Source organism: Balaenoptera physalus (genome assembly GCF_965194825.1).
Source record: "Balaenoptera physalus genome assembly, chromosome: 16".
NCBI lineage: Eukaryota > Metazoa > Chordata > Mammalia > Artiodactyla > Balaenopteridae > Balaenoptera > Balaenoptera physalus.
Window position 1 is genome coordinate 12072931 of NC_138898.1, and position 27751 is coordinate 12100681.

Consider the following 27751-nt stretch of genomic DNA (forward strand, 5'->3'; position numbering starts at 1 on the left):
ACAAAAAACCCAGTGTCTTTTTATGCATGTGATGAGATGAAATTGTGACCTCCAGCTGCTGTCCTGTCTTGTAAAATACGTCCAAATGTTTAAGAATTGCTAAGCAAATGGTCCCTTAATGAGTCTGCAGAGTTCAATAAAAAAAGGTATGGAGAAAACAAGCTTGGTGGTTTATTTTCTGGAGGGCACAGGGAGGTGAGGGTGTGAAGATCTGTAAGGGAGGCTGAATTGGAGAGCCTGGGGGCCTGGAAGAGCAGCGCTGACTGTTTCTCTTCATCTGAAAGAGAGGAGGCATGAAAATATTACTGACTTGTCATCCCAATATGCAAGCAGTGGTAACCTAACCCACGCTGTGTCCATGGAACCCCAATTCTGGTCATTTGACTCTCATGTCAACGATGCCTGGGTATTCCTAGCCTTGATACCTCATAAAAATGTCTCCTAATACAACTTATAAGCTCAAATGCCTACAGAAGTTAAGCAGGTAACATAACTGAGTAAAGCAACCCAGCTAAGACACATAGGGAGCAGTGGTGAGTGTGGCGAACTGAAGATCACATTCCCTGTCTAAAGGGGTGAACTCTATTCATCTCTGGCTGGTTGTCACCACACAGAGATGCAGGCCCAGCAATGCCAGATCCTCAGACTTTTTCAGAGAAGTCAGAAATCTTGATGTTTATGGGAAGTATCCCAACTTTTTAGTGTTAACAACTAATTCTGTTTTTTTCTTTTGGTCCTGTAGTAGCCAAATAAAAACATCTGTGGACAGGCTACCCTGCTCATACGTTGCCCTTTTGTGATCACCTTGATTGACAGGGCTTGATGATTTCTATATTAGTTATCTATTGCTGTGTAACAAGTTACCCCCAAACTTAGTAGCTTGAAGCATTTATTATCTCATAGTTTTTGTGGGTCAGGTATTCAGGAGGGTCTTTAGCTGAGTAGTTCTGGCTGGTGGGGTGGGGGGCAGTTTCTGAGACTGCAATCAAGACATCAGCTGCAGTCATCTGAAGGCTGGACTGAGGCTGGACGATCTGATTCTGACATGACTCAGGAGGCCTCAGTTCCTCACCATGTGGGCCGCTCCACAGGACTTCTTGAATGTTCTTACAGCATGACAGATGGCTTCTCCCAGAGTGAGTGATCAAAGAGAGAGAAAGCAAGGAGGAAGCACAATGCCTTTTGTGACCTAGTCTCAGAAATCAGACAGCATCACTTCTACCAAATTCTATTCATTAGCTCATACTCAAGATAAGAGGAATTGGGGACTTCCCTGGCAGTCCAATGGTTAAGACTCTACACTTCCAATGCAGGGGGCATGGGTTGGATCCCTGGCTGGGGAACTAAGATCTCACATGCTGCATGGCAAAAAAAAAAAGAAAAAAGTTAAGAGCAATTGCACCTCCTAAGGACAAAAGTATAGAAGAATTTGTGGACATATTTTAAAACCACTACGTTTCAAAGCCTGGAAAGAGTAGTTTCCAACTTTAGAATTTCATAGGCCAATAAAATTGCCAGTTCAGTTTGGGGAAGTATATAAGCCTTGCTGGCATTTTTTTTTTTTTTTTTTTGCCAAAGTAACGACCATGTACTATCACCATTTCCTAGTAAAACAAAAGATATTTCAAATCTCCCCCACAAAATAGTATCTCAGAATAAAAGACTGTCCTTAAAAAATGGAACCTTAATTTTTTCCATAGATCAGGGTTTCTCAGCCTCAGCACCATTGACATTTGGGGCTGGATCATTCTTTGTGATGGGGGCCGTCCTGCACACCGCAGTATGTTTAGCAGCACCCCTGGCCTCCATCCACTAGATTCCAAGAACACCCTCTCCCTAGCTGTGACAAACAAAAATGTCTCTAGACATGGCCAGATGTCCCCTGAGGGACAAAATCACCTCCAGTTGAGAACCACTGGAAGAGCTACAAAATTCAAAATCCAAAAAGTATATTGAAAAGTGAAATTTCCCTTACACCTCTAGACCCCAGGCCCCCTGTCTCCAGAAGCAACTACTGCTACCAGTTCCTCATATATACTTCCGGAGACATTCTTGGCAAACACACACACACACACACACACACACACGTATAAGTGTGTGTGTGTGTGTTTGGTTTTACCCCACACAAATAGTAACATTTACACTGTTCTGCACTTTGCTTTTTTCATTTAATATATCTTGAAAATCATTCTGTATGGATACACAAAGAGCTTCCTCCTTCTTTTGCAAGCCTATGTCCTATTCTATTGTACACAGTAACTGCTAGTCTCCTACAGCTGAACATTCAGGTTGCTTCCAAACTTTTGCTGTAACAAACAGTGCTGAAATGAATGGCCTGTCAGCGGTTCCTGTGGGCTCTGCCTTCAAAATAGATCTGCAATCTGCACTTCTCACCCCTCCGCTGCCATAGCTCTGGGCCAGCTTGTCATTGTCTGTTGCCTAATGATTGCAGCAGCCTCCGGACCAGGCTCCCTGTTTCCGCCTTTGATCCCTTTCAGGCTCTTCTCAACACACTGGCCAGAGGGATCCTGTCAAACTGTCAGTTCGATCATGTCACTTCTCTGTCAAAACCTTCCAAAGGCTTCCCATCACATTTTGAATAAAATCCAAAGTCCTTGGCATTGTCTACAAGGCCATACATCCCCTGGCCCCTGCCTGCCGCTCTGATTTCGTCTCCCCCTGCTCTCCCCTAAGGATGCTTCACTCCTTTGTCACTGGCCTCATTGCTGTCCTCACACATGCCCACCATGGGTTTATCTAGTGATGCTGCTCATTTCTGGCCCCCCTCTCAGACCCTTCCACCCTCTCTGACCTCCTATCTTATTACTCTTTACTTCCTTCACTCCCCATCACACACATTAGCCACCAGCCAAGTTTCCAATACACCAAGCACACTTCCACCCTAGGGCTTTTGCTCTGGCTCTCCCCTCTACCTGGAACATCTTCTCCAGGCTAGTCACAGTGGCTCACTCCCTATTTATAGTAGCAGCCTCCCACACTGACCCCCCCTCACATGCACACATCTCCCAATCCATCCCCTTCTCCGCTTAATTGTTCTCCATAACGATTACCACCCTCTGACACACTGTATTTTATGTGTTCATTTTGCTTATTGTTTACTCCCTCCAATAGAATGTAAATTCCTCCCTCCAGCAGAGGAGAAACTCAAAAGCTGAAAAGCCAAGAGAACAAAGACTGAAAAAAAGAGAAGAGAATATAGAAGGACTGTAGGGTAACTACAAAAGGTTTAACATATATGTAATGGGAACACCAGAAAGAGATGAAAAAGACGAACAAACGAAATATTTGAAAAAATAATGATTGTCTATTTCTGCAAATTAATGTCAGACACCAAACCACAGATCCAGGAAGTTGGGAGAACACAAAGTAGGATAAATGCAAACAAAACACAAAAACAAAACAAACAAACAAAAAACACCCTACACCCAAGCGTGTCATTTTCAAACTATAGAGAATCAAAGATAAGAAAAACTCCTGAGAGAGCTGAGCGCTGGCCCAGCCAGCGGCCGCTGCTCAGCTGCTTTCCAGTGCAGTCGAATCCACCTCTCCAGGGATCCGGGTCCCGCTCCACGGCCGCTCTCTCCTCGACGCCTCGCAGGCGGGGGTCGCCACAGTTCACTTCTTGTACCAGGGCCTCTCGCCCCCGACCATCGTCCCTCCGGAAGCTCAGAAGGCTGTCCTGGGCTGCAGCTGGGGGCAGGTGAGTACCCAGGAGGGGGTGGGGGAGGGAAGGGGGCGGGGATTCGAGCGCGGTGGGTCGTCGTGGAATGTGTGGCGGCACATGTTGGCTCATTTGACCGAGGCGGGAGGTAAAATCTGAAGAGGCTGAGCCCCTGCCAGGCTTCTATCTTCACCGGGAAGTGCATGCACGAGAGCAGTTGTCCTACTGAGCGCTGACCTTGCGCTGCTGAAAGGAGGAGCAGAGGGGTGAGTCCTGACTACCGTGTGACCTTGGGCGAGTCCCCTCCTCAGGTCTCTGATTCTCGCCTGTGCCTGCCGAGTGCGGCAGCTATTTTGCAGCGTCGTGTCAGTTTAGACCTAAGTGCTGGGCATGGCATTAGGCTTGGCCCGTAGTCATAGTAGTAGACGGTAGTAGTAGACGGTGGCACTTATTGTCATGATGAACCCAAATACCCCAAACCTCCACTGTTACCTATCTTATCGGTCCCGGGATCATTAATAGGAAGACCTTCTGAGCCCGGCTGGGGGAACTGGAATGCCAAAGACTGAAATTCCTTAAATTCCACGTGTTCCTTCCCCTCTCTTCTCCCTCGGAATGCCTATTAAACTAACTGACCAAAATGAAAAAGAAAGGAAGGAAGGAAGGAAAGGAGGGAGGGAGGGAGGGAGGGAGGGAGAGAAAGAAGGAAGAAAGGAAAGGAAAAAGAAAAAATCCTGAAAGATGCTCAAGGAAAAAACACCTCTCCTCTAGAGGAACAAAGATAAGAATTACATCCAGCTTTTCCTCAGAAACCATGAAAGCAAGAAGAGAGTGGAATGAAATATTTAAAGTGTTGAAAGAAAAAAAAAAAAAAGCCTACAATTCTGGACCCTCCAAAATTATTCTTCAAAAGTGAAGGAGAGGGAATTCCCTGGCAGTCCAGTAGTTAGGACTCGGCACTTTCACTACCCAGGGCACGGGTTCAATCCCTGGTCGGGGAAGTAAAATTCTGCAAGAGGCAGAGCGTGTCCAAAAAAAAAAAAACTGAAGGAGAAATAGTGATTTTTCTCAGACAAACAAAAACTGAAGAAATTTGTTGCCAGTATACCTGCCTTGAAAGAAATGTTTTTATTTTTTTATTTGTTTGTAATTTTCACTTTCAAACATTAAACTTACTTCAAAGAACTCACGAGAAACATAATAGTCTATCCTATTCACCCAGATATTTCCTTCTCTGCTATTGTTCTGACGATAATGCAGTCATCATAGTTCAGGCATATAAAAATGGAAACGTCTGCCATTGAGAATCTGGTCTCAGACACGTCCTTACATCAATGAGAACTTGAACATTCTTTGAACTTTGCCAAACCCAAGGATGCCACTTGCCCTACTGAGAACAACATAACCAGCTGCAACCTTATGGTCTCAAGATTCCCCCTTGTAACTATGTAATCAAAGAAATGTTTTTAAAAAGTTATTTAGGGGGCTTCCCTGGTGGCTCAGTGGTTGAGAATCTGCCTGCCAGTGCAGGGGTTCACGGGTTCGAGTCCTGGTCCGGGAAGATCCCACATGCCGCGGAGCAACTAAGCCTGTGAGCCACAACTACTGAAGCCCGCGCGCACAGAGCCTGCGCTCCGCAACAAGAAGCCACCGCAATGAGAAGCCCCCGCACCGCAACAAAGAGTAGCCCCCACTCGCTGCAACTAGAGAAAGCCCGCGCGAAGCAACGAAGACTCAACGCAGCCAAAAATAAATAAATTAATTAATTTAAAAAACAGGGGGCTTCCCTGGTGGCGCAGTGGTTGAGAGTCCGCCTGCCAATGCAGGGGACACGGGTTCGAGCCCTGGTCTGGGAAGATCCCACATGCCGCGGAGCAACTAGGCCCGTGAGCCACAACTACTGAGCCTGCGCGTCTGGAGCCTGTGCTCCGCAACAAGAGAGGCCGCAACAGTGAGAGGCCCGTGCACCGCGATGAAGAGTGGCCCCCGCTCGCTGCAACTAGAGAAAGCCCTCGCACAGAAACGAAGACCCAACACAGCCAAAACATAAATAAATAAATTAATTAATTAATTTAAAAACAAAAACAACAAAAAAATTAAGAAAAAAACAAACAAACAAAACAATATTGTTTACATTAGCAACCAAAAAACTGAAATAGTTATAAATCCAACAGATATGTATAAGATCTATATAAGGAAAACAACAAAAGTATAATGAATGAAATCAAAGAACTAAATAAATGGAGAGATATTCCATCTTACAGATATGAAGATTTGATACTGTCAAGATATCAGTTCTTCCCAACTTCATCTAAAGATTCCCTGCAATGCCAAGCAAAATCCCAGCAAATTATTTTGTGGATATCAAGAAACAGATTCTAAAGTTTATATGAAGAAGTAAAAGATCCTGAATAGAAAACACAATATTGAAGAAGAACAAATATTGGGGAACTGACACTACCCAACTTCAAGACTTATTATAAAGCTATAATAATTATTCACTCAACACACATATATTGGCATCTTCTACATGTCAGCTATGGATAAGCATTGCAATTCTGAGATAAAATAAGACATCCTTCCCTCCTTTGTTTCTTTCTTCTTTCCTTCTTTTCTCCCTCTCCCCCTCCTTTCCTACCTTCCTGCCTTCCTTCCTCCCTTCCTTCCTTCCCCTTCTCTATTTTCCTCCCTCCTTCATGCCTTCTTGCCTTCCATAAACATTTATTGAGCACTTACTGTGTAGTAGACCCTCTGCTTGGTGCTGGATTGGGCAGAGTCCCTGCCCTCATGAAGGTAACAATCTAAAGAGGGAGCCCACACTTATTCACCTTAGAAACAGGTGAGGGGGCTTTGAAAAAAACCACACATATACACACATGCATACACACCGATCACAGGTGCCTGCAGGAAACAGGATGTGACCCAAGATCTCCTATTGTCCCAGATGCTTTGCTAAGCCCTTCCCATGTGTTATCTCCCCCAATCCTCACTAAGCACTACTAGGAAAACATTGTTATTACCTGCATCTTGCAGCCAAGGGGACTGAAGCAAAGGGCAGTAAGTTGACTTGTCCAAGGTCACCTAGCTAGGAAGAGGCAAAGCCAAGATTTTAACCCAGGTCTGTCCAATTTTACCAGGTTACTACCTCTACCAAAAGGATCAAGCATAATAATTCAGTAGACAGAGCAGTGCAGGGTTTGAGAGGGCTTGTACAGAGCCAGACGGCCTGGGTTCAAAATCCTGACTCCTCCATTTAGTAGTTATATGGCATCAGGGAGGTCTCTAGTTTCTGTGCCTCAGTGTTCCCATCTGCAGAATAAGGCTAATTCCCTTAAGCAATGGTTATATATTAATTAAGTCCCTCAGGGCCAAGAATGGGATGAGGTGACCAAGGAAGAATTGTACCAGTGCTGAGTTGGATTCTGTCATTATTTGAAATGTTGATATCTTGTTAATGGTGGATTTTTTGCATTAATTTTTTTAATATGCTTTCTCTTGATTACTGAGTTTGGGGCACACCCTTAAATATCGCAGGAGAGATGACTTCCTCACTCACCTCACCCTGGTCTCGGCCCTGTCCCCTGGGGACTTGGAATTTGCAAAGCAAATTTCTGCCTTAAAGAGAGAGACCAATATTCGAGAGGGGAAGGCTGCCAATCAACAGAGTTAAAATGTATGACACATCTGGTGCTAAGAAGAAAAATGAACTTGAGTAAAGAGACAGAAAGAGACACGGCAAAAAATAGCACCTATCTCACAAGGCTGGTGTAAAGATTAAAACAAATGACCCACATAGAGCGCCTAGTATAGAGGCAGGCACATGGTAAGTGCTACTCAAACACTGGCCATTAATGTGATTTCAGTGCTGGCTCAGGGGGCACACACCAGTTAGAGACTCCAGGGCTCTGCTCTCCCAGAGCTTACAGCTTGGGGCAGTGTTTCATAAACTGTGAGCTGGGACCCCCTTCTTAAACTTTGTGGGCTGTGGACCCCCAGGCAGTCCAGTGAAGCCCACAGACCCCTTCTCAAATAATAATTTTAAGTGCATAAAATAAAATACCTACGTTTACAAAAGAAACATATTCTGTTGAAATGCAATTATCAAAATATTTTTAATACATGATACAATGATACATGTGCTTCTTAGCAAGTCAAATAACAGGACCTAGCAGTGGGTCTAGTAACTACCATAATTTTGAGGTAGAGAAGCATTTATAGGCTGTTTCAAGGCATCTGAAACAGCTATAATGGGATGCAAAATAATCTATAGTGTTTGTTAGTGACAATGTCACAAATACTGCTTATGGTACTAAAATTTTTTTGCCTATATTTCTAACTAAAGGAAGTGCTACATTTCAGCTAGAAGTCAGTGAAAATAAAGCTATAGAGTTTTGCCCATCCAAGTTCACAGACCTAGATTACAAATTCCTGCATTAGGGGACTTTGAAATCTATTTCATGGGTCACAACTAGAACTTTTTTGATGAAATAATGATATAGACTAGACCAGATTAGAACAGAACATAATAGATCAGCATGCATTGCTCACAATAAAGTGAGTACAGATTCATGAAACTTTCATTTCACTTGTGTGTGTGTGTGTGTGTGTGATACAGGTCATGATGCAAAAATACTTCTTCCTGCAACTCATGGTCAAAAATATCTGAGAAGCAATGGCACAAGGGAAAGCAGGTCCAGCACAGCCACTGGCCACTGCCACACTGCAGGTGCACGCTTCCATGTCCCTCCCTCCGGGCCCTCATCGGCCTTGGTTTGGCCTCTGTCTACATTTCTGCCCACACACAAGTGTACACACACGACCCGAGCTCAAAAAACACTGTGTTGTCAGTGGCTGCACAGCTCTTTCCCCCGTCCTCGGGGAGAGGAGCAGGTGTGGCGATGCCCATGTCCTGAGCTCATTGCCTGTCTGGGGACATGCCCCTCCTGATGGCCACATGTCCCCACAGCAAATATTAGGCAAGCTGTTTGTGAAGAGCCAGCTGGCAGCATGTCTGGAGGTGCCGGGCTGCAAAGGTTTGGGGCTAATTAAACAGCCTCTGATGAGACATTCTAGGAAGCTAAGGCCAGGCAGATATCCTTGTGCTTTTCTGAAACGTGTGTGTGTTCTTCTTATTGCCCATCCTGGATATCAAAGGAAAGAGTCAGGGAGAGGGTATTGGAATCAGAAAAACAAAACTTCTAAGGGAATCTACTCTCGGTTTCCCAAGGGGAAGGGGGTTTGACCCTCTGCAGATGGGAAATGAGGAAACAAATGATTCGGCTGTCAGATGTGCTGGCAATTAACCCTGTGCTAATAAACAGGAAATTGCTGAAGGGGAAAGAGGGCCTTTGGGGTGAGGGGATGGCATTTCAAGCTGCAGCTCAATCTAGTGGTTCAGAAGAGAAATGTTGGGGTCTGAAGCATCTGAGTGCAAATTCTGCCTACACTACTTCTTTGCTGTGTGACGTAGGGCAAGTTATTTTACCTCTCTGTGCTTCATGAACTTGTAACAGCTAGTTCCCAGGGCTGTAGTGAGGATCAAGTGTGCTGTCTCTTGTAAAGTCCTTGTCACAGTCAATAAAAGTTACTGTGGCTTGTCCCTCTCTGCACCAGACTGTAAGCTCCATGCAGGCAACAACCATGTCTTATCTCTGTTCCAAGCACCAGCACAGAGCCTGGCACAGGGAAGGCACTCAGTAAAAGTTTGCTAAATGAATTCAGGCATTCATTTCACAAATATTTATTGAGCACCTTCTCTGTGCCAGGTCCTAGGGAGACAAAGGTGAATGAGGTAGGCATCTGTGCTCTCATGGGGTTTGTATTCTCATAGAGGAGACAGCCAATAAACAAATAGGCAAATAAGTAAACAAAAAGATATAAACTGCTTAGCACTATGGAGAAAATGAAACAGGTGGTGATATAGGATGACTGGGCAGTCAGGGAAGACTGCCCAGAGGTGGTGATTGTGAGACAAGATCTGATTGACAGAAGGAGCTAGCCACCAGAAGAGCTGGGAGAGCTTTTCAGGTAGAAGGCACAGCAAGTGCAAAGGCACTGAGGTAGGAACACTCTCAGGAGGCCAGCTTGGCTGGAGAGGGATGAGTGAGAAGAGTCGTGGGTAGGAGGTGGGAGAGGTCAGCAGGGGTCCATCACACAGCACCTTGTTAAGCAGGGTAACTCTGAGCACAATGGGCAGCCATTGGGAGGTTTAAGCCAGGGAACAACACAGTCTGTGCATCCAGGAGCCTCTCACATGATGAAAACAGTCCCCACTGAACCTAGAAGAATCTGCTCCTCCAAGGCAGCATCTGAGAGCTCAGCCAGGAGCAGCTCAGCTGGGAGTCGCTACCATCCATCCTTGTCTCAGCCACCTAGCGGCCCCATTAAAATAAATGAGGTCTTTGCTGACTTGATTTCCAAATGAGTCCAGCCGCTCAAGATCTTTATTCCAGGAAATGTGAAATTTATGTAATGAAAATTAAAAGAGAAACTGGGGAAGAATCTCCTTAAGTGCCTGCTTGCTGGGTAAGTGAGCCAGGTCTGCTCATCTGGCAGGAGTTGGATGAAGGCGCCACCCAAGGGAACCTGTGATCAGCAGGGAGGCAGGGAGCATGTTGGCTGCAGGCAAGGATGAAGCCCCCAGACCTCCTTCGTTTCCTCCAAAAAAGAGCCATGATAATAATAGCTCATGTTCACTGCTACCTGCCCAGCCCTGTTCTAAGCGCTTTACTTACATGGGTCATTTCATTTAACCTTCATGACAACCAGATGGTGTAGGCACTACTATGTTCCCCATTTTATAAATGGGAAAACTGAGGCTCATGTTGGAGAAATGACTTGATCAAGGTCACACAGCAAAATAGTGGCCAAAATGGGACTCAGGTCTTTTGTCTATTATCCCCACAGACCCTCTTGTCCAGAGGTCAGACAAAGTGAAATGGTAGAAAGGCTCAGGAGGCAGGGAGATCTGGGTTCGAATCCAAGCTTCAACTACGGATTTGCTATGTGACCTTGGACAAGCTGCTTCCTTCCCTGAGGCTCAGTTCCTTTATAATCTTAGCCCCTTCACTGAGTTCATCTCTGAATTAAGGGAGATAATGTATAAAGATGCCAAGCACAGGATTTCAGATACCTTCTCAAACCGATTTAACTTTAAAAACCAATTGTAAACTCTTAGAACTGGAAATTCTTCAGGCAATAGCTTCAGGTATAGTTGGATCCAGAGGCTCTAAAGATGCCAAGGGCTCAGTTTTTTTCTCTTTTTCCATGTAGTGGACCCTCCCTCCAGGATTATATCAGATTTCTTATAGCTAGAAATCTAGGTTGAAAGAGAGCTTTTTTCCCAACAGGGCAGCTGAAGTCCTAGGATTCACTCTGATTGGACCAACTTGGGTCATATGCTCATTCCATAACCAATCTTTTTAGCCAGAGGAATGGACTATGCTGATTGGGCCACCTGGGCCACATGCCCACTCCTGGAGCTAGGGGAAGGGGTGCAGAAAGCCCTCCCCCTAGCTCCAAAGTCTGAGACGTTTGGACTGTGAGGGGGAGAGGCTAGATTCCCCGCAAAAAAACCGGGGTGCTGTTACCAAAACCATTGTATACTGGGCCAGCAGGAATACCAGATGGTGCTCCTGGCACATAGTAGGCCATAAATAAATACATGTGCAATTGAATGAACAAATATCTACCCCCAGAGGACGGTTGTAAGGATGAAATGAAAATATGTATGCACATAGCAACACTCAATAAATCTTGTCTTAGAGGAACAAGAGGTGCTCAGACTGGGCTTGGATTCTGGTCATGTGCTGATGAGCACAGATGCTGGAAGATACTAGAAGGAAAGGCTTCCCTTGCCTCAGCCAGGCCTCCCCCACATTCATTTTATATACATCCCCAGGGCAGAGCAGGGCCAGGACTATGGTAAGGAGTGTGTGGCATAAATTGTAGGGGAGACCAAAAAACTCAGTAATCAAGATAAATAATATTTAAAAAAATCAATACTGTAAAAATCCATGATATTCAAAATATTAACATTTTAAATAAAGACATATCCATATGCACACATTTACATATCACGTATATGCAAGTGTCCAGACACATGCACATATGGACATTTTCACAGACATGTTTTTTTGCTTTTTTTTTTTTTAACATCTTTATTGGAGTATAATTGCTTTACAATGGTGTGTTAGTTTCTGCTTTGTAACAAAGTGAATCAGCTATACATATACACATATCCCCATATCTCCTCCCTCTTGTGTCTCCCTCCCACCCTCCCTATCCCACTCCTCTAGGTGGTCACAAAGCACCAAGCTGATCTCCCTGTGCTGTGCAGCTGCTTCCCACTAGCTGTCTGTTTTACATTTGGTAGTGTAGATATGTCCATGCTACTCTCTCACTTTGTCCCAGCTTACCGTTCCCCCTCCCTGTGTCCTCAAGTCCATTCTCTATGTCTGTGTCTTTATTCCTGTCCTGCCCCTAGGTTCTTCAGAACCTTTTTTTTTTTTTTTTTAGATTCCATATATATGTGTTAGCCTACAGTATTTGTTTTTCTCTTTCTGACTTTACTCTCACAGACGTGTTTTTATGTTTCAATATTTACTCATAAATCTGCACAGGGCCACTGCACGGCACAGCCCCAGGAGGTCCCATCCCATTGTAACCTGCATGGATGGCATCCCCTGCATTGTGCGGGCACATGTTTGTGTGAACAAACATGTACGCACGTCTCCATCCATGTGTACACATCCACATCCATGGCACAGCCACCCATGTACCACTAAATGTGTGCCACATAACACCATACATGCACACGTGCCAAGAGATATAACTGCACAATATGGTTTCATACATGCTCACTTTCCTACGCCAGGGCCTTTGCACTTGCTGTTTGCTCTGTCTGGGATGTTCTTGCCCCAGATAACCACGTAGCTCCCTCTCTTCCCTCCTTCAACCTGTGCTCAAAGGTCACTTTCTCAACGAGGCTCTGACACCCTACCACTGTCTAAAACTGCAAACCTTCACCCACAGTCCATATACCCACCACCATCACCTTGCTTTATTTTCTCTACTGAACATTTAAAATCATCTGACATAATATGTATTTTTCCTTTTTATCTTATTTAATGTCTACCTGCTAAAATGCCAGCTCTATGCAGGCAGAGATTTTTGTCTGCTTTGTTCACTGTTGTATTCCCAGCCTCTAAAACATTGCCTCACACAGATTGGGTGCTCAATAAATATTTGTTAAATGAATGAATAAAGCCAGGGAAGTGGGGATCCCTGAGAATGACTGAGACCAAATTTCCCACTACCCCAGCAGGAAGGCAACCAAAAGTCAGATGTATCAAAAGGTGATTTCTAGGGCTTCCCTGGTGGCACAGTGGTTAGGAATCCGCCTGCCAATGCAGGGGACACGGGTTCGAGCCCTGGCCTGGGAAGATCCCACACGCCGTGGAGCAACTAGGCCCGTGAGCCACAACTACTGAGCCTGTGCGTCTGGAGCCTGTGCTCCGCAACTGGAGAGGCCACGATGGTGAGAAGCCCGCGCACCGCGATGAAGAGTGGCCCCCGCTTGCCGCAACTAGAGAAAGCCCTCACATAGAAACGAAGACCCAACACAGCCAAAAATAAATAAATTAATAAATAAATAAATAAAAATTTTTTAAAAAAGGTGAATTTCTAGAACTTAGTAACAATGCAAGATACATCCTAAGTGATGTAAGAGTATTATCTCATTTAATTATCACAGCAGCCCCATAAGGTATCGATACTATTGCCTATCCCCTGTTTACATTGGAAGGAACCAAGGCACTGAGAGGTTAAATAACTTGCACAAGATGTCACAGTGCAGAAGTAGGCAAAGCTGGGATTCAAACCCAGCACCCTGGCTCCACATAGTCCAGACTCTCCTACACACACACACATACACACACACACACACACACACACACACACACAAACTTATATAGTGCCACCAAGTCCTTTCAGTTTTTAGGCAACTCTCAGAAAAGAAACCTCCTTCCCCCAGACTGGGTGTGTGGAGTCCCCACCCTCGGCCAGTCCCATCCCCATTGTCCTCACTGCATCCCAGGCAAATGCAAATCTGCATCCCTGGTGACAGCTGGAAGCTGTAGGCTGTCCAGTTGTCATGGTGATGGTCTCCAGCTCCTATAAACAGTCCTACCTCCTGGCTGCTGGGCTGGCTTACTCTTACCATACTTAGAAACTGTTCCCTGGGCCTTGCTTCATACTTGACCCCTTCTGGGTGGCTGGGTGTGCCCAAAGGTCCACATGTCTAACCTGTTCCCGCCGGGGAGCCACAGGAAGCTTGGAAGCAGAGCACCTGGTTCCCACCTCCCTTCCTGCCCCTTCTTGGCTATGTGACCTTGAGCTGTCGCTTCCCCTCCTGTGCCTGCTTTACAGGGTGGCCATGAAGAGTTAATGAGCTCAGTCATTCGTTTATGCAACAAATTATTATTGAGCACCTACCATGTGCCAGGCAATGGTGTAGGTACTGGGGGTACAGCAGTGACCAAGACAGACCAGGTCCTCTGGGATTCAGACAACAAAAAAGTTCTGGGAAGGAGATAATATAGCTGAATGTGTATGAGTGCAGGGATCAGGGCAGATACTACTTAGGGTGGTTGGGGAAGGCCTCTCTCACGGGTGACACTTGAGCTAGACCAGAATAAGCAGATAGCCATGCAAATATATAGGGAAAGAGTGTTCCAGGAAGAGAGTGCAGCATGTACAAAGGCCCTGAGGCAGGGATGACCTGGACTCTTTAGGGAACAGAAGGCCCTTCCCTCAGAATGATGCTTATAACGCTAGGAAGGCAGCTCCAAGGTATGAACTCCAACACTGCAGGTTGAGGGGGAGAAAGTGAACATTGACAAGGGATGCTGCTCATGATGGCAGGATGAAGATGACCTCACAGCCAGCTGCTGCCGGTCCAGCTTCCAGCTCCTGGAGGGCAGCCCTCGGACTTGGAGTCAGAGCCTCTGCACCAGGTAAGAAGAGTAAAAGAACAGAAATAATACAACATATTCTAGATGCTTTACATGTATTAACTAAGGGAGAGTTCACATCCCTAAGGGAGAGTTTACTGTTCTCATCGTCTCCATTTTATAGATGGAAAGCTAAGGCAAAGAGCTACTTGCCCAAGGTCAATGGCTGTTGACTGGCAAAGCTGAAAACATACCTGGCTTCAAAGCCCATGACCCCAACCACCATCCCAGATGCTCCATAAATGAGCAAAGGGACTCAGTTCAAAGCCTCCAGGAGTGGTGGGGACAGTGGTGAACTAAAGCATGTGCCCTTTGTAGAGGGTACCGCCACCCAGCTCCAGCCCATCTTTGGAGGCATGTGGGAATATAGACTCACTATGGCAAGACGCTCTAATTTTCCAAAATACATCAGATTTTTATGTGAACTCTCCAAATTTTAAAATGTGGACTGAATTGTTTATTTTATTTTATTTTTTAATGTATTTATTTATTTATTCTTGGCTGTGTTGGGTCTTCGTTGCTGCATGCGCGGGCTTTCTCTAGTTGCGGCGAGCGGGGGCTACTCTTCGTTGTGGTGCGCGAGCTTCTCATTGCGGTGGCTTCTCTTGTTGCGGAGCACGGGCTCTAGGCACGCAGGCTTCAGTAGTTGTGGCTCACGGGCTCTAGAGCTCAGGCTCAGTAGTTGTGGCACACAGGCTTAGTTGCTTCATGGCATGTGAGATCTTCCCGGACCAGGGCTCGAACCCGTGTCCCCTGCACTGGCAGGCGAATTCTTAACCACTGCGCCACCAGGAAATTCCCATGAATTGTTTATTTTAAATATCAAGCAGTCCAATGAAACATAGCATCACTCTAGATATCCAGGTGGGACCATCAGGGACCAGTGCAAAATGATAACGCAGGGCCCCTTGTTCAAAAATGATTAAGAATCTCAAGACAGGGACTTCCCTGGTGGCGCAGTGGTTAAGAATCCACCTGCCAGTGCAGGGGACATGGGTTCGAGCCCTGGTCCGGGAAGATCCCACATGCCACGGAGCAACTAAGCCCATGCACCACAACTACTGAGCCTGCACTCTAGAGCCCGTGAGCCACAACTACTGAGCCCACATGCCACAACTACTGAAGCCCGCGCGCCTAGAGCCCGTGCTCCGCAACAAGAGAAGCCACCACAATGAGAAGCCCGTGCACCGCAACGAAGAGTAGCCCACGCTCGCTGCAACTAGAGAAAGCCCGTGCGCAGCAACGAAGACCCAACACAGCCAAAAATAAATCTAAAAATATATATATTTTTAAATTATATATATATATAAATATCTCAAGACAGCAACGATAGAGCAATAAGCCAAGTGCAGGGCCCTGTACAACCGGCCAAGTTGCACGTCTATGAAGCCAGCCCTGCCTCTAAGGTAGGCACTTCCTAAATACTTGTTGAATCAAATGGAAGACAGGGGAAAAGGAAGGAAAACAGACATGTATTTGGCCCCTTGATGTATCAGACACAGCTTTATATAATAGCTCACACTTATCAAGCAGTCACTACGTGCCAGGCACTGTGTTAATGCATTTAAACCTCACAGCAGCACTATATTATTATTCCCGCTTTCCAGATGAGGAAATTGGGGCTTAGGGAGGTGAAGTCCTCTGGTTATCGTTAATACTTGATCAGTCGCAGGGTGAGGAAGAACAAATGGGGGGAAGGAAAAGTAAGAGAGAGAAAGGCAAGAGGAAAAGAAGCCACCGCGGGCCTGTCTCCCAAGCTGGGCTGCACTCAGGTCTCTGCCAAGACCGAGTGGAATTTGGGGAGGCCGCCGCACCCCAGATCACAGTGCCATCCGCCCCAGCTTGGCTCCTCTCCAGCGATCCAATTACTAAATGCAGCCGCATTCTTTAAAAATGTCTCTCCTCTTATGTAATGCAATAGTGACAAACGCCAAACAGATGGTGCCGTGACAAGCTTTTTAAAAGTTGATCAGGAGCTCATCTTTCACAATTAATGTATGGGCATTTAAACGAGCTTCAGTCAGCCACAAAACTCCATCGAGAATCCATACAGGACTCGACGATTGGCCATGCTCACCTCCTCACCGGCCAGGGGTTGATATGACAAGTGGTCACGTTGACTTGTGAGCAACAGTCAGAAGATACCTGGTTTGGACAGAGTGAGGAAATGCCTTGGGCCTCTCAAAGCCCCAAAAGCTGGAGCCTTCCTCAATCTATTACCAAGACTTTTTTTTTCCAAACTTTAATGTCGTCTTCGAGAGAGCGGACTGTCTCTCTCAAAGGGAAACGGGTTAGTCACAAACAGTGTCAGATGCTGCCAGTGAGCTATTTTCCCTACCCCCACCCCCATCCATCTTCCTCAGTGTTCAGGGATGAGATCATTTCATTTGGAGCCAATTATAGATGGAGAACGCTGGGGATGTGCAAAGAAACCTCCTTGGAGCCCTTCCCTCCCACCAACACAGGCTGTACCCTGCCGGGATGAGCAGGAACAGGAGGCTGGATGTCCGGTCCCAAGTTCAATCTCAGGGTGTGTGAAGGCCACACATTCCTAAGCCACAGAGCTTGGATCTGTCAAGCTAGGATGCTGGGCCGCTGGCTAAATGAAATCTTTTGGTCTCAGAAGTTCAGAGCTGGATGAGTCCAAGGAGATCATCACTGTACAGATGGGGAAACTGGGGCTCAGAGAGGGGAAGGGGCTTGCTCAAGTTCACACAGCTAGTTGGTGGCAAAGCCAGAGAGCTGGGTGGTAGCTCCTCCACCTCCCATGAGGAAGAAGTCTGTCATCTGGGACCTGTCCAGCCCACTTCCTGCTGCTTCTGATAGCAGCACCCTGAGTTTTCCTAGGGGAGCTATCCCTTCCCCTTGGTCCATGTGGTTAAAGTAGGACTAACCCCTCTCCTACCCCCAGGACTGACCCAGTCCCAGCCAATCAGAGCCCACTGCCCTACTCGTTCAGGGAAGAGCATGTACGATAAGCCAGGTCAATAAGCAGCAACCCCAGGACTTTAGCCAGAGCTACGGCCATTGGAAATGAGAAGCTCTCTTCCACTTGGCATTACTAAACTGGGAGGAAGAAAAACTAGAGATGCTGATGGCCATCTATGCCACCACAAGATGCCTGCTAAGAAAAACGCCGAACAGAGGAGAGCAGGGCCAAAAGGTAGCGATAAGACAGCTTCAACCTTGAAACCACTGGATCTAGCCATACCCAGGAGATCTATCCTGAATATTTTAATTACATGTGTTATTGACATGTAATTATTGACATTAATTACATGTAATGTAATTTCCATTTTTGCTAAAGTTGGTTGAGTTCTGTCACTTACCCCTCAAAGGTCCTTGACTTGAAGTGCTTAGGTGTGGGGCAAGGCTCCAGGAACATCACACTGCATGCTTCCCACCTCTGTCTCCAACACATTTCTGAACTTTTTTTTTTTTTTGTATTGGCTGGATGGAGATACCTCCTCTTCCCCTACCAGATTCCCTGACTCTGCACAAACTCCAGCTGAAACTGGGGGTAATGAGTCAAATCCATTTCACCTGCCTTCACTAATCAAGGCCTTCCATGTCCTCCAAGCAGCACGTAGCCTAAACAATAAGACGTTTGACCGAGTTGTTTTCCAGGAATTTGGAGTTGGCTGTGTCTAGTTCTAGCTGAGCCTGTTAAGACGGGACAGGACCACTGACCCTTCAACTGGGTATTAGTGAGTGTTCCTTTTGTGACTTTTTGACGTCAGAGGGTCGAAAACTCCACCCTCAGATGGTGCTAAGTGCCTTCATTTTCTAACATACAGAGGCCTGTAGCTTGGTTGCACCTGCGCAGAACAGCAGTGACTGCACCTTTTTCCAGTCACCTTTCCCTACGCTCCCCATGCCTCAGACCGCCCTGCTGCTTTATTGTTTATCCCATAAATACCCTGAGCTCCTTTGGGGAGGCAGATTTGACACTTGTTCTCCTATTTCCACGAGGTTTGCCAACCTCGGTATCTCCGCGTTGTGGCTTGCTGTGAGTCAGGCAAAATGAAGCTGGTTCGGTGACACAGCAACACACTCCAGAAGGAGTACCCAAGGTAAATGTCCCATTTCATGGTACCCGTAACCCGATGTTTCCCACCGCAGCCTCTGCCTTCCTGTTCGGTCAACAGCACAGGCTTTGGAGCCCAGTTTGAATCCCAGCTCCAGCATTTCCTGGTAATGAGAACTTGTACTGGTCCCTTGACTTTCCTAAGCCTCAGTTTTTCCTTCTGCAAATGGGAGAAAGATCATCCACCTTCCAGGATCCTTGAGGGGATTAAAACAGGCATCACTCCTTAGGGGCTGGTTTTTCAACAGTAGCTATGAGGGACTCCAAAAAGTTTATACTACAGAACCTGGGCATCTCAGACACTTAGTCTGCTTGGGAAGACAGCAGCTAAACACATAAGATAATTTCCATGTAAAACGACCTCCTGCGGCCAAAACAAGTGTAGGGGCAGAGGCAGAGAAAGCCTGCCTCTAGGGAACCTGGCCTGGATGTGAATCGGGCAGCCCCCTCACTGGCCTCCTGACCAGTCAGCACCTCTTTCCCCTGCATTGCCCCAGCTCCTCACCCCAGACAGACACACACAGGTGCTGCTGAAATGCTTGCCCAGTGACTCATTCACACTCCCAGAGACGGGGAACAGACAGTGATTCCCAAGAGTGCCCAGAGTCCTGATTTAGGAAGGAGGATTGAGTAGCAGGAACATGTGGGCCAGTCCCTGCCCAGCCCCAAGGACAGCGGAAAGATACACCCCTCCCCCAACTCCATGCTCGGAACTCCTGGGTCCAAAGGCTGGGAAAGCTGGGCCAGCACACTCTCATGAGGAGCGGGAGTGAGCCAGGACTCCCCCATAGTTCTTTATTCACTATCACCGTGCTCCCCAAAGTGAGGGACTCATAAATGAGATAGTTTTACACGAATTCAGGACAGGGCTTAAATAATTAACTACAAAATGAATGAACCTTGAAAACATTATGCTACATGAAAGAAGCCAGACACAAAAGACCATTTGTATGATTCCATTTATATGAAATGTCCGGAATAGGCAAATCCATAGAAACGGAAAGTAGACTCGTGGTTGCTTAGGGCTGGAGGGGTCTGATGAATGAGCAGTAATGGCTAATGGGTACAAGGCTTCTTCTAGGGCGACACAAAGAGTTCTAAAATTAGACCAAGTTATACGATCTTACGAATATACTAAAAAAGACTGAATTGTACACTTTGAGGGAATGGTATAATATTGTGAATTCTATCTCAATAAAGGTGTTAAAATGCTTATTAATTACAGTTGACTCCCAAGGGGAGAAAATCCACTCCCTTTCAAGTCCCTTGTAATTCCTCTAGTTTGTCAAGGGCCTAGTCTCTATTAGATACTAGTGTCCCTCACTCCCTCTCACACACGTGCTAACAACGTCTTGTTTGAATAACGAGAGAGCAGGCTTCATGCTCGGCTCCTTGGGCAACAATACCTCACCAGACTTGTTTGGTTTCCATTGTGTTTGTTTTTCTGATTGCCTTCTAATGATGGCAACTGATCATTCACCTATTCATTTCATTTATTCAACAACTATTTATTGAGCATTATGGTGTGCCAGACACTATTCTAGGCACAGGGGACACAGCGGGGAACAAGACAGACCGAAAACCTTGCCCTCCTGGAGCTGATGTACTGCTAGTGCAGAAAATCTTAGCAGTAGGTGTAGCTCATGGGTTTCAAATCCCCACCCTGCCACTCACTAGCTGTGTGTCCTGGGGCAAGTAACTTAACCTCTCTGTGCCTCAGTTTCCGCCCATGTAAAATGGCGATAATAACTGCACCTAACTCGGGATCCAATGAGTCAGTATGTGTAAAGGGCCAGGACAGGGCTTGGCACACTGTAGGTACTTAATAAATGTTTGCTACTATTATTTATTTTCATTTCTAGTTGTGATTTTTTTTTTAAATTTCCTATTTATACACATATATGTAAGTATAAGCTTCCTTTTAAAAAAATTTATTTAAGTAAATAAAAAAAGGATGAGGTGGGGTGTCAAAAAAAAAAAAGGTACAGGTAAGGAAAATAGGGCAAAATGAAGAAGGGTGTATTTAGGAGATGAAATTTGGGAAGCCCTGAACTAGAGGGAGATGGCAGTTAAGGCTGTGACTCAGCTGGCACCCAGTGGAAACATAAAGCTATTTTCAGTGTCAGCATAAGGACAAGGCTTGTTCCTTCAGTCTCAAATGTGCAGGTTTCTCCCCACTCCCTCGTCCTGGAGGATCCCAAGCCCTGGGGGTTTCCCTGCCACCCAGGGAGGCTTTGGAAAGAAGGGCTCTGGACAGACGGGGGTCACCGCTGCTAGAGGAAGATGAGGCTGTGGACCTCGGGGCAGGAACAGTCCCGGAGCTGCCCAAGCCTCTCCCAGGTCCCTCGGCACCGGGGGTGGCCGGCCGCTTGCCACAGCGACAGCTGGTGCCTGCAAGACATGGGGCTGCTTCAGCGGCGTCATGACTCTCCTGGGCACCAGGGATATTTGCTTTCGGGGGCCCCTTCTCCATGCAAAAATATTTTAAATCAAAGTTTACAACTGCATTATAAAAAGATAAATATAATCCGGGCTGGAGTCAGTATCAGATCTTCACTACTATTACATCCTATTTCTTCTGATTTTAAGAGGTTAAAATTAAAGCATTTTTGTGGAGCCTGAACGTGTGTGGGCACTGGGCCCTGCGTCTACTGTGCCTGATGAAGAAATTGGGTTGGCCGCAGAACTGCTGACTCTAGAGGCCACCCGGGGCAATCCAGACTTGACTCTTAGGGTCTGGTGACACTAAGACATCCTTAACCTCCCTGCGCCCCCCTTTCCCTCCTGTTGGGAGGCAACAGAGTGGAGTGATTAAGAAAGGTTTGGGAATGGTGGGGTGGGGAGGTTCATGACCCAGCTCCTAGGAGCCTCTGGCTCTTCAATGAATAACAGATAAGTATAATCTCCGCCCCTCTGAAGTGTTGGGAGGGTTTGATGAGATGCTGTGTGCAGAGAAAGTAAAAATGATCATGACAATAATAGCTAACTATTTCAGCAACAAGAATGAACGATCCAGTGCTACAAGGCAGCCACGTGCACGGACCTCGCAAACCGCATGTCGAGCACAGGAAGCCGAATTCTAAAAGGTACATCCTGTACCACTTTATATATGTGAAGTTTGGGGGGGAAAATTTAAACTGTAGTGTTTAGGGATCTGCACCGAGTTGAGTAAAGCTATAAAGAAAACTGTACAGTGGACTACCGTAAAAGTCAGGATGGTGGTCTCCTCTATGGGGAGGGGAGGGGCTGTGGTTGGGGGCGGGACTGGGGGGCTAGCCAGGTTCTGTTCCTTGCCTGGGCGGTGACTACCCAGATGTGTCCTCTTTGCAAACATTTATTGACCTGTTCATATATGTTTTAGCCAATTCTCTGTAGGTATAATTCACATCCTTTAAAAATGCAAATAATGGCAATAATAACACACACAGATTGTCTTATGTGCCAGGCACTGTTCTAAGCTTCTAAGCACAGTGCCTGGCACCTAATAGGCACTTCACAAATGATAGCATTTAAAGTTACCATTGTTATTGCCATCCTCAATGTATAAAATGGAATGAATGTCCCTTGTCTCAACAGGGCTTGTGAGGCTTGAGTGGGAGCTCACATCTAAAGCACCCACTTGGTGCCCAGCACACAGTAGGTGCCTGACTATAGCAGGTGTTCCTTCTGCTTGTCCCAAACTCAGAGACACTTCTCATGCTAAATAAACCGTCCTAAAATCCCCAACTGGCAGGCTAACCCTCCCCGGGGCTGGGCCCTTTGCATGCCCGCCCTCACCAGCTGCCCACGGAAAGAATCTGGCTGGCAGCTCATCTCCATCCTCCCTTTGATCCTCCTCCTCTGCCCAGTCCTGCCTGGTGAGCTCATGCCCCCAATCAGACCTTCCGTCACCTGTTCTGTGAGCCTGGCCTGGCTGGGGTGGGAGCAGGGAAAGATGCCCCTGCCTGGCACAGACCTGGCTCTACTTTCTATCCCCACCCATGCCTGGTAGAGGCAGCAGTGCCTGCGACCCTCATCTCAGCCTCACCCAAGTGCCATGTTCCTGGAGTATTTGCATCCAAAAAGAGAAGTTTGGGATTAATCAGAGTTTTAGGGCTAGAAAGGCTTATTCAAAGATGGATAAGTAAACTGAGGCTCTAATAAGTGAGCATCTAGTCCAAAGAATGAATGTCTAATGGTAGAATCTCAGGTCTAGGACGAGTAAGTGGTGGGGGGGAGAGGTTGGAGGAAGGTTGGCTGAGAGGGCCTCCCTATTGTCTGCCATTTATTTATTGGGCACCTACTATGTGCCAGGTTCATCACATTTATCACATGTCATTTTCACAAAGGACATATATTATTATACCCATTTTATAGGTTAAACATGACAAGAGCAGCTTCCACTACTAAGCATCTACGAGGAGCCAGGTGCTGTGCAAAGGGCTCAGGATCCTTCCCACCATCTGAGTGGTGGGGACTGTCAGGGTAAGAAGGGTTTGCCCAGAGTCACATACCTAGTAAGGGCCAGAAGTGGGGTTTGAACCCAGATCTGTGCAGTCCCAATGCCTCTCGTTCAGATACATCTGTCCCTAACACCCCAACAGGCACTGGCATTCGCTGCTCTAGGTTTACAGTCAGCAGGGCTGCTCAATTTTAAAAGTCAGGAAACTAACATCCTTAGAAATGGCAGAACTCCCTGGAGAGACCCCAGAGAGAGCTCTTGTTCCTACAGTCTAATAATCCCTGCATGGAAAAGCACAGTCAGTGGGAAACAGTCTAGACTTGTCTTTAGAGCTTGGCCAAGGAGTCTGAGCAATTTAGGTTCAAAGCCTGTTTCTGCCACTTGCTAGGTGTGTGACCTCGGGCACCTCTTTGTGAATCAGACCTCATCTAGCAGGAGAGGATCCTGAAAGTATCCACTTTGGGCTCTTGGAATGTTTCAGGGGCATCCTGTGTGTCAATGTGTCCTCACCTCCTTCCATGCTCCCCCTTGCTCATTCCACGCCAGCCTCAATGGTGGCACGCTCCCGCCTCAGGGCTTTTGCACTTGCTGTTCCCTCTGCCTGGAATACCCTTCCCCCAAACCTCCACATGTCTACCTCCCTCGTTTCCTTCCGAACTCTGTTCAAATGTCACCTCCTTAGTGTCACCTTCCTTAAAAAAAAAAAAAAACAATCCCCAGAAATTCCCCGATTCTGCCTTCCGAACTCTGTTCAAATGTCACCTCCTTAGTGTCACCTTCCTTAAAAAAAAAAAAAACAATCCCCAGAACTTCCCCGATTCTGCTTTCTTTCCCTAACACTTATCTCCCATCTGACAAATTAGATTTACTTGCCTAATGTCTGCCTCCTCACAGCAGAATGTGTCTCCATAAGAGAAGGACCACAGCTGCTTTGTTCACTGCATCTCCCCAGTACCCAAAACATTGTCTGGCACGCGCTCAATAGTAAGTGCTCAACAAATATGTATTGAATGAATGAATGAATATAGAGCTTAGAATAATGCTTAGCACATAGTAGGCACTCAATAAACTTTAGCTGCTATTGTAATGCTAAGTGCTTTCCAAGACATCTGCCCTTGTGGGAGGAGTCTAGGGGGATGATAACAGCCAAATCTGGGTCAAATCCTGTGTGACCTTGACTAAGTCACAATGCCTCTCTGACCCTCTGTTGCCCCATCTATGAAATGAGGGTAACCAAACTTGGCTTTTAAGGGAATTGTAAGGATTCAACAATAAAACCAGCTCCCTTTTCTTGAGTACTTTCTGGATGTCAGGAGCTGTGCTAAGTCTTCAACTTGCACAATCTCACTTCACTTTCATTATTGCCCCATGAGGAGGTCCTCTTATTATCTGCATTTTCAGATAAGGAAATTGAGGTCCAGAGAGGTTATGAGATTGCCCAAGGTCACACAGCTGGAAATGGCAGGAGCTGCTCCTCCTCGGACACTGGGATCAGAACCCTCCTGCGCCCCATCCTGGCCAGGAAACAGGCTCCCGCTCCCTGGGCACCTTCATCTCTCAGGCTGCAGAGAGGCCCCAGGCTCTACAGTCACACTTCCCCATGCCCGAGTCCCACGGCTTACCCTCCGGCCCCTCCACCATCCCCGTAGCAGCGCTGGCTCCTGGCATCCTGGGCAGGCCACTCACACCTCACACAAACTGTGTGGCCCTGGGTCAGATACCTTGTCCACTGGGCATGGGGTGCCCTCACCTGCAGGCAGCTCCCTGGAACGGGCCCCAGCCGGAACTGGACACAGTACCTGCAGTCACACAGGAAAACACCACCCCAAACACCTGTGAGCACTTATGGAGCACCTACTGTGTACCTAGCCCTATGTAGGCTCAGGTTGATACAATTTCTCCCTGCTACAGAAGAAACCTTTTGGGCAACTCAATCTGCATCAATGAGACTTGGCTCCTGCTTTTTTAAGTTAACATCATTGAGGGCTTCCATGGGCCAGTTCTTCAAACACCTTATCCAAAAGATTATATTGTTTACTTCTCATCTCTCTCCCCCGCAGTAATGTCAGCTCCACAAAGGCAGGAATTTGTATCTGTTTTGTTCACTGTTGTGTCCAAGTCCTAGACTAGGACCTGGCTCGACAAAAATTTGCCAAATCATTTGGTCCAATGGACTAGGGAAACCCTGCAAGGTATATCTTGGCCCCAGCTTACAGACTAGGAAACTGAGGAGCAGAAAGATAACTTGCCCAGAGTCACACAGCTAATAAGTGGTAGTGCCTAAAATGGAAACGCCTAACCCCAAAAGCCTCAATAAGCACTCCACCACATTTTGTAAAAGATCCTATTTTACAGAAAAGATTCACTGCAAGAATTATTTAAATAACTGTCCCATTCTGGAGTATCTGAATTGAGACCCAATTTGCTAAAATTTTACTTCGACCCAACTTTTTCTACAAGTAGCGGTAAATGGCACCCCCTGCTGGAAGAGATGCAGCCTGTCAAGGACCCCGGGAGGTTATTGTGTGGGGCTGCTGCCCCCTGGTGGCTGCAGCCTCTGGGAAGCCCAAGGAGTGGACAGTTTTCTTCCAGGAACAGCCCAAAGCCAGCCCAGAGCCCTTTCCTCTCAGCTGCCCCCAGAACGCCTCAGGAACCTGTCCTTGCCAGAAGCCTGTGATAATTGGAATTTTCGTCTTCCCAACGTTCTTTCTCTTGCCCTTTTGGTGGTTTATTTGGGGAACTCTTGTCCTCACCCTACGTGGTCTTGGAGGGGCAATCAATCAGGATGCCTGGTTCTGGCTCCCCATACCTGCCCCTAGAGTGGGCAGATGATTCAAGCTGACCAATCAGAGGTCTCATCATCTGGGTCACAGTGATTGCTTCAGGGATGGGCCTAGGATCCAAGCAGGACCAATCAACCTCCTCCAGAAATTACACAATGAGACTGGGAGGAAGGACCCCGTCAGCTGGAGCTGCTAAGCTGGGAGGATCTGGGGCTGCTGGTGGGCATCTTGGCTACTACAGGGAGAGAGGCTGCTTGAGAATGAAGCCAGTATATGAAGGCAGAAAGGGGAGAGGGAGTCCTGATAATATTTGATCTCTTGGCTCCAGTTCATGCTTGAAGTTATATTATTTCAAAACTTCCCTCTCAGTTATATGAACCAATAATTCTCCTTTTCACCTGAGCCAGTTTGATCTGACTTTCTGTGCCTTGCAGTGAAAGGAATCCTAACAAATAGAGCTCTCCTCTCCATCTCCCTTAGCACTGCCTTAGTTCAGACCTTATTCTTTCAATTAATATTTGTTGAGTATCTATCATGTGCCAGGCACTGTCCTAGAAGCTTGACCTCATCACCACCATCAGCAACACACTGTCTGACTCCAGTCCCTGAAATCCACCCTTCAAAGGCACAGGGCTACCACCCCGGTCCAAACCACCTTCATTTCTCATGTGGACCATTGCTGTAGCCCCCGCATTGTTCTCCATGGTTCCTTCCTTGCCTCTCTACGATCCATTCTCCAAATAGCATCCAAAGGGACTCTGTGAAAACCTAAGTCAGATCCTGTCATTCCTCTGCCCAAAACCCTCCCATGACTCCATCTCATACAGAGAAAGTACCCAACTTCCCACCACAGCCTATAGACCCTGTGTGATCTGACCACCCCCCTCCCCCCAGTATATCATATTTCCTACTCTCTCTCACTCTCCCTGAATTCCAGCCTGAACTACTTGCTGATCCTTGAACACCGGGCATGCCCTGCCTCAGGACCTTTGCACTTGCTAGTCCCTCTGACAATCATGCTCTTCCCCCAGATAACCTCTTCAATATCTTAGTTCCTCTAAACAAGAATGTCCCTGGCACACCCACCCTCTTCCCTGCTTCATTTTTCTCCATAGCACTTAGCACCATTTGACAGGCTATGTGTTTGTTTATCGTCTGCCTCCTGTGAGGCAGACTCCATGAGGACAAGTAATTCTGTCCTTTTTTGTTCCTTGCTGTAGCCCCAAGGCCTAACCCATATAAACAACATAAACATACCTGTCGTATAAACAATAAACACTGAGTGAATGAGTAAGTGAATGAAGTTGAATAGACACTAATCATTAAGGACTCAAAGTTCATGTTCATGAGTTTACAAATGTAACAGGACAAGAAATGGGGAGATGTTAAAGCTATTAAAGGAAGAGAGAGACATGATGAAAGTCTAATCCAAGGAAAAATGTTCACAAATTTGAGTTTGACTTTGGGTTCATTTGTTTCCACTTACCCTATTGTCTCCTGCTTCTTGGGGACACCTCGCTTTTCTCGTTCTTTCCCGTAGCTGACTGTGGTTATCAGAGCAGGGACTGTGGGCCAAGGAGAAAACAGAGTCAGGTAGCCCAGCACCCCACCCCCCCCGCAAGGCTATGACACCACAGGAAGCACGATTAGGTACTCCTGGTGTCAGAGTCACGTCTATGGTAGCCCTAAGGAGACTGTGGGGTCTTGTAACTGGGTAGATAGTCCCCACAAGTACCCTTTATACAA

At 46.7% G+C, this 27751-nt stretch overlaps 1 protein-coding gene across 7 annotated transcripts in view; it reads right to left on the reverse strand.

The window, feature by feature from the left end:
* Positions 1-78: 78 nt before the first annotated feature.
* LOC309645560 (somatomedin-B and thrombospondin type-1 domain-containing protein-like) overlaps positions 79-27751 on the reverse strand; it is a 52246-nt gene continuing 24573 nt past the window's right edge. The window contains exons 3-5 of one of the 7 annotated variants that reach the window (XM_082430825.1): positions 27492-27570; positions 24973-25021; positions 79-277 (exon numbers count right to left, since the gene is read on the reverse strand). In XM_082430825.1, coding sequence (XP_082286951.1) covers positions 134-277; positions 24973-25021; positions 27492-27570 — 272 coding nt within the window. In that variant the 3' untranslated portion in view covers positions 79-133. Of the gene's footprint in view, positions 278-1057; positions 3929-20700; positions 21173-24844; positions 25022-27491; positions 27571-27751 lie in introns of those variants that run through there. The other 6 variants (XM_082430826.1, XM_082430823.1, XM_082430824.1 and 3 more) reach the window with 6 other exon arrangements.